Source organism: Ostrea edulis, chromosome 4 (assembly GCF_947568905.1).
Source record: "Ostrea edulis chromosome 4, xbOstEdul1.1, whole genome shotgun sequence".
Classification (NCBI taxonomy): domain Eukaryota; kingdom Metazoa; phylum Mollusca; class Bivalvia; order Ostreida; family Ostreidae; genus Ostrea; species Ostrea edulis.
In genome coordinates this window covers 37,704,570-37,712,069 of record NC_079167.1, presented here as the reverse complement: position 1 = coordinate 37,712,069, position 7,500 = coordinate 37,704,570, and the positions used below count along the sequence as shown (strand labels likewise).

The 7,500-nt window shown below is 35.8% G+C and overlaps 1 protein-coding gene across 1 annotated transcript in view; it reads left to right on the top strand.

Moving 5' to 3' along the window:
- Nucleotides 1-7,500, top strand: part of LOC125671364 (protein-L-isoaspartate O-methyltransferase domain-containing protein 1-like) — a 17,944-nt gene that overhangs the window by 5,835 nt on the left and 4,609 nt on the right. The window contains exons 3-5 of the mRNA XM_048907013.2: nucleotides 2,126-2,400; nucleotides 2,810-2,927; nucleotides 3,047-7,500. The exon at nucleotides 3,047-7,500 is cut by the window's right edge and continues 4,609 nt beyond it. Coding sequence (XP_048762970.1) covers nucleotides 2,126-2,400; nucleotides 2,810-2,927; nucleotides 3,047-4,209 — 1,556 coding nt within the window. The 3' untranslated portion in view covers nucleotides 4,210-7,500. The remainder of the gene's footprint in view (nucleotides 1-2,125; nucleotides 2,401-2,809; nucleotides 2,928-3,046) is intronic.

The following is a 7,500-nucleotide window of genomic DNA, read 5'->3' as shown; positions in this document are numbered from 1 at the left end:
AAATAATTTATTATTAACATTAGGTTGAAATACATTTACAACATTCATTATTCTGAGAATGTTTTTAGCTCATCTGAGTCAAAGGCTCAGATTAGCTTTTCTGATTAGGTCGTTTTGTCTAGCATCAGTCTTAATGCATTCTAATTAGAATTAGCTGTTTTTAATCCACATCATAAGAAGCAGTAGCAGATTAAAAACAGCTAATTTTAATTTGATCGGTCCTAATGCAGTCTCGCTGACATCATTTTTGAGTATGTTTTGTGTCATATAGGGTTATTCTTTGTTATGTGGTAAACCCCACAAAATCACAAATTCATTGTGTTGAGAAAAAAAGTTGTTTAATCCCACGTGGAACTTTTATCTGTTAAACTAAAACTGATGCCCAACATGTTCTTTTTGTGTTTACATTTCCAATATTTTGCCCTCGATATCTTTATTAATTTAAAAGATAACCATTTCCTTATGAATATGAACAATTTATGAATTGGGTCTTGATAAATATAGTATAACTATTTCAACTATTGGGAATTCTCTGACAGAAATGAAAATAGAATTTAAATTATAAGAAATAGATTATAATGGATTTTTCTACTAAGTGATACTATGACCTTGACCTTGAGAAACAATAGGCATGATGTCATCCTCCACTTACCATAAGGTGCACATGTATGTGTACCAAGTTTGACGGTCCTAGCCCCAACGGTTCGATCTGTATCCTGGCCACAAGGTCTTCCTACTAAATGATACTATGTGTACAAAGTTTAACAGTCCTAGCCCCAATAGTTTGGTCTGTATTCTGTCTATAAGGTTTTCCTATTAATTGATACTATGACCTTTGACCTTGAAAAACAATGGGCATATTCCTCTCATCATGGTGATCAAATGTACTGTAAGATCCTTGAGCTTACGGTTCATTTTGCATTTTGCCTACAAGGTCCAGATTAACAGACGGACGATGCTATACCATAATATGTCCCTTCTTTGACTGGCGTGTAAAAACTGTCTGAGTAAGTTGGCATCTTCCAAACTGTGGCCTCATGGTCAAAAGAATTCAGATTCCAGGGTAGTGCTTTATTGATCATGATTATGCATGCATGATTACAACTGTGGGGCCCATGATGATGGGGATGAGGTTTCAGTGAGGAGCAAAGCTATTAAATTCAAATGCAAAAACTCCCTACAACTGGATATCATGCTAACAGACTTTTTACATGCTTAACATGGTGTGATTATTTCAATATAAGCGATTTCAAATTAACCAGACATTTTGATGCAAGGAAAAACAGAAAATGTAGTTGGGTTTTTGTTGTTTATTTTTTTAAAATAAGATTAGTGTTGATATTTCAAAATGATTGATTTCAATATATAAGTGAATTAAGCTGTATTTTGTCCTAGCTATAATGTGTACAAAGTTTGACGGTCCTAGCCCCAACAGTTCGATCTGTATCCTGCCCACAAGGTCTTCCTACTAAATGATACTACAGCCTTGATCTATGACTTTAAAGAACAAAAGGCATCCTCCACTTGGCATGAGGAGTATATGTACCAAGTTTAAAAGTCCTAGCCCTTATAGTGCAGTCTGTACTCTGCCTACAAGGTTTTCCTATTAACTGATACTACATGGATGACCTTTGACCTTGAAAAACAATAGGCATATTCCTCATGCCTAAGTGATGATATTTCAAAATGATTCATTTCAATATATATGTGAAGTAAGCTGTATTTTGTCCTAGCTATAATTGCCTAACAAAGACACACTTTTATCCCATTCCTTACAAAAATGGTTTCTCAAGACATGAGGGGACATGTTGTGTATGTCCCAAGCTAATCCAAGGTGATTTGGACAAGGTCAAGGTCTTATACATAATATATAGGGGTAGCTTATTACCATAACAAACACAGCAAGTCTGCAGTTTGCGAAAAGTTTCATTTGTAGGTACACATCTGTCCAGTTGTTGGCCTTAGGTCCGTGTGGGGCCACAATAATGGATCTAACTTTAAAGTTCATAACATTCTCATCTTTATGAAAGCAAGTTGAATAGGTGAGCATTGTGGCCCGTAGGCCCCATATTGATTTGTGTGACTTTGAAGTTGCTGTACAGTCATTAGTGTAACATTTCTGCAGGTCCCTATGGAATAAATCATGGTATTGAGCTGTATTCGGATGTGGTGGAATATGCACAAGATAGGCTGCGAGAGTTTGCACATAAGTGTAACAACTACGATGCGTTTGATTTCTGCCCACCATCCTTTGTGGCGGGGAACTGTCTCCAGCTTTCTTCCAGTTGTAACATGTATGACCGGGTCTACTGTGGAGCCTCCTGCCCACCAGAACATGAAAATTACATGAAGAATCTAATCAATGTTGGAGGAATCCTCGTCATGCCACTCAATGACCAGGTCTATTACGTATACATTTACAGTAAAACATGGTTATAGTGAACCTGTAAGGGCAGCAAAAAAGTTGTAGCCAAACTTCATTATATCCAATAAAATGTTCCTCTCGTTAGGGAATAAATATCACTTTGAATTCATGTAAAGGTGCATTCATTATAAGTGTGCTTTACTGTATTGTTGATGTAAGAAATATGCCAAAAGATGATTGGCTAGTTAATCTGAAGCTAATATGGATTGAATAGTAAACATGATTTATTATGCATTTCTTCCAATTACATGTGAAAAGTTAGATGTTATCATGTTTGAAACTTTCTGTAATAGAATATTTTTTGTCACAATATATTAATATAATAGTGTTTTGAGCTTTTCACGCAACATATAGTATATGTCTTTTTGGATTTGGTCCTTACAGTTGGTATGCATCAGTCGAACTTCGGAGACCGTGTGGAGTTCCAAGAGTGTGATGTCTGTCTCATTTGCTACTCTGATCAGCCCAACAAACACCGAGAACATAGATGCTGTTGAACTTCGTAAGTTACACATGTATCATAAAAATGCTTTACTACTCTAGCTGACAGAATTAAATGGTTGTATAGTATGCAAGCAATAAAATATTGAATTGATAAACTTTTATTTTACTTTTGAACAGCTGAAGTTCATATACCGGGACTCCAGGATCTATGCCGTGTGGATATTCGGAGAATAATTCGGAAGACCATATATGATGAACACCCAGATTTAAAAACGATTAAGAAGAGGAAACCCAAGAAACCAAAAAAAAGATATTGCAGACGCAGACCAAAGAAGATGGATGTACTGCCCGTGAACATGGGAATGATGATTTTGAATGGTTTTGATGAAAGCGATGAAAGTGACATGGAGAATGAAGACCTCGGAGAAATATATGACAGCAGTGATGAAATAGAAGAGGACTCGGCAGTAGATGGAGTGTCTGATGAGGAGTGCGAGTCAGAGACTCAAGCTTCCGAGAAAGATAAAATCTCTAAGACAAAAAAGAATGGAAGACGTGCAAAAACGGACAGTGAAGAAGAGCACACAGAGCCAAGGAGAAGAAGAATGGACAGACACAACTTTTCTGACAGATCTTTGATTCTTGCCAGCAGGTTGCTGGAAGTGATGAACCATGCAAGGTCGTCCTCATCCAATCAAGGATCGTCGTCTGCATCTGCCATGGAGGATTTGAAAGAGGAAGAGCCCTCTGTATCAGTAGAGAGAGACACTGATCTGTATGAGGATGATGGTGAGATTTTTCATACAGACCATGATTTGGAGAGTGATATGGGAAACAAGACTGAGACAAAAAATCCACCAGAAATTGAAAAACAAAGTGATGATAAGCAAGCAAGAAATGACACAGAAGAAAATTCCTCTTTGCCAAATGAAGATGATTATAGATCATCTGTGATATCCTCAGACTCTGAAGTGGAAAATGATGATGTGTTGGCGGGCATAAATTCTAATTTTGCTATGGTAGAGAGAAAGCAGAGATGTATCTCTCAGACCAGTGTGGACACCACGGCCACCTCCGGCATAGGTTCTCTGTCAGAGGCCTCGGCCCTGGAGGAAAACATGGAATCTGAAATGACAGGAAGTCCAAGTGAGAAGCTGTCTCCATGCAGTAGTAGTCAGGAGAGTGGTCAGGTTGGTCCAGTAGTAGACAGCGAGTCCGATCCCGAGTCTAATACATTGCCTCCAGCTGAGGACCTACTTAAGAAGTACATGGTGGAGAAGATATACACTCTTCCTCTACCGGAGGCTTTGAAGTTATACCTTATGTATTATAGAAACTAAGGAAAACAGTCTCACATGCAAACACTTTAATATGTGCCACAGAAAGGTTTATGGACACAATAAGCACCTGTTGTTTCACCAGTGGATTTATGTATTCCTGGAATTATTGTTACCAATGCACAGAAATATTAATATATGTATATTTTTATGTCAGCTCATGTGAGCTTTTCTGATCAAAGTTTTCCCACTGTCTGTACTGGGCCAAGATTGGGTCCTTCTTGGACTGCATATTTTAGATAGAATAAAAAAAAGAGGGAGGGGGGGTGTCTTTAAAAATCTTCTGCATTTGTCAAGAAGAATATTTTAGATAGAATAAAAAAAAGAGGGAGGGGGGATCTTTAAAAATCTTCTGCATTTGTCAAGAAGAATTGATATTCAACCATATAATGTTGTGCAGTTGTAAAAATAGTTTGAATTCCTGGTTGGTTTACAGTGAGGCCCACTGGTTTTCTTGTGTGAATCTATTAGGTAAAGTCTTGATATTTCCAAGGCAATGTTTGTAAAAGTAATGCATATATGAAAGACAAATATCCTGTTGTATTTTTTTTTTTTTTTTGGTTGTCCATTTTTAGATTTGTATTTATGTTGGATCACAGTCCTTATTTTTGAAGGATTACTTGGGCGAGTGTTGTGGCCCATGGTTCTTGTATTTGATTATCTATTTCTTTGTTAAGCCTTAGTGAAGCTATTGGAAAAGTAAATTAAATGTATATACTTGTTTGATATCTTGCTTTTAGGTGAAACCCAATGCCTGTGTTGCTAGATCTATAGATCTATGTTTGTGCATTTGATGCAGTTTCTCATAAACCCTCTCAGGTTTTTGTTGTCTTGCATGCATTTCTGTTGATTCATTACAAAATTATGTGTTGAGAGAGAGAGAGATCGAGATCGAGAGATCTATGTCTGAGCTTTATTTCTATGTGTGAAATAGAGTATTTTGTATTTCTTTTGACTTTGGATTCTTTGTAACATTTTGCATTACATGTAATTGTGTTGGTACTGGGAATTTAAGGACAGACAGGACTGGCTTGAAAAGAAATTATTTGTTGATAATTTAATTTTTCTTATCGTTGGTAAAATCGTAGTATAGTGCACCCTTTTAAAATACAAGTATGTCCAAGTCATGGAGTTCTTATCAATGTATGGAGTTGCATGCATGTTAGAGTTACCTCCCCTAAAAATCATTGAAAACTGATCAAAATTTCATTGGCCTGTTTACAATGTAACTTTCTATAATAAAATTAATTTCCTTCTGAAATGCACATGAACTATAGGGAATGGATATCCTTCAAGACTTTTTAAATACTTTTTCAGATATTGTAGTTTAGACAGAAATATGGTGAAAGATGCTTGAAAATATTCGTTTTCACTATTGTTGCATGTTTGTCTGATTTTATTAAAAAAAAACCTTAATTGAAATATTTCTATATATTTGATATGCCATAGCAATATAAAGTACTCAGTTTTGAACTCTGGCGACATTGTACTTTGTGCACCCTCACTATCTTAACTGCCTGAACTCATCATACATATGTAAATGGTATTTTAAATGCCTTTCAGAGTTTGAAGATTCGGAAGAGCTATACAAATCAAATTTGTTGTGAATATTTCATCAGAGCCAAAGGAAGACTGGGTTCAAAGAAAATAAATATCCTGTCCCAACAATTTTTTTAATTCACTTGGGTTTTAGAGCTTTGTCACTGTGACTAATAGAATCCTTCATTAGTACAAGTGTGGGATAGGGAAATTCCATCGTGGGGACAAGATTCGCTGTCAAGGACGAGGCTTTGGCAAGTCCTAGACCGCAAATCTTATTCCAGAGGTGGAATTTCCTTATCCAATACGAGTAATAATGAAGGATTATTTTACTTCATCGTGTAACGTAAATCATAGAAAATACATGACGTCACAATCAAATGACGTCGCAGCAGTGTGAGACAGAAAAATCTCACATGGGCAAAGTCGATCTCGCACTGTTGATAATGTGAGAAATCACAATATACCGGACCAAGAGCCTACTACAAGATATACATGTAGCTAATTAGTTTAGTAGGCTATGACATAAAGACAGCCATTATTATGACGTGGAGTCTTTGATATGAACGAAAAGTCTCTGATATATTTCAATCACATTATCAGTGTCCTGCCTATCCTTAAACTCTGGGCATGTGCCATTATCAGTTTGATTTGTACAAAGACGGATTGGTTTACTATGAAGGATAAGTTGAGATTTGAAATTGTCCATGTGTGTACGGATGCATGCAAAGATTTCTTACTATGTCATTTTCGGCCAGAATGTATGATTACTATTCAAAGAAAATATAAATAAAACGCTTTCTGCAAAGAATTTTTCAGTGAATTTGAAATTTTGGCAATTTGCATTGAAACTCTAAAGGTTGATGATGAAGGAAAACAAGTAGTAATTAAGAGCTAAGATCCTCACTATTCCAATAGAGCTGAAAGTGAACTCTGTGGTTACAACACTTAAAACAGGACTCTCTTTTGTGATGGAAAACTGACCATTTAGTATTTACCCTGTGAAAATGAAATTTCAAAGGCTATTTCATACAATGCTTTATTCATTTTTGTTGAAGGGGGTGGGGTTGGGTTGTTGTTTGCCAATATCAATATTTTGTGCAACACATTGAGTAACAATGTCTTTGCATGTATTAGAGATAGAATGTCCATGTTGCTACTGCGACATTACATCTTTTGCCTGCATTGCCAAGCTTAGGAGCCACTCAGTCCGTCTGACACACTCAGAGTACCTAATGTTAATAAGATAAGATAAGTTTATTCCAATTTTGAGCCCAGAGGGCATAACAGTAAAACATTTTATAAAGAAGGAAATTCAAAAAAGAAAGAAAGTTTACAACATTAACTACAGGTTACAGAGACTGCAAACTGCGTGTGTATGCAGCATGTTGGGGAAACAAGTACATACATATATGAATTGCTAATCATGTATATATACAAGTAGATGGACAGTATCAGTATTATACCAATATATGAATAATAAACTATAATGATTTTTGCAGTTTTAAAGCATCACTTCTTTTTCTGAAAGTTTGCACTAAATATTCACTCAATTTGACAATTACTGGTTTGTCTTCATTAATCATCAACCAAGTAAATTTGTCCTTATTTGGTAGATATATAAAATTTTTGTTGAGCTTGTATATACCATTAAAAAACATATTTCTCTCTTCAACATAGAATGGGCAATCAGTAAGGAAATGAAATTCATCTTCAACACAATTAAGGTTAATATGTAATTTGTAACTGCAGCCA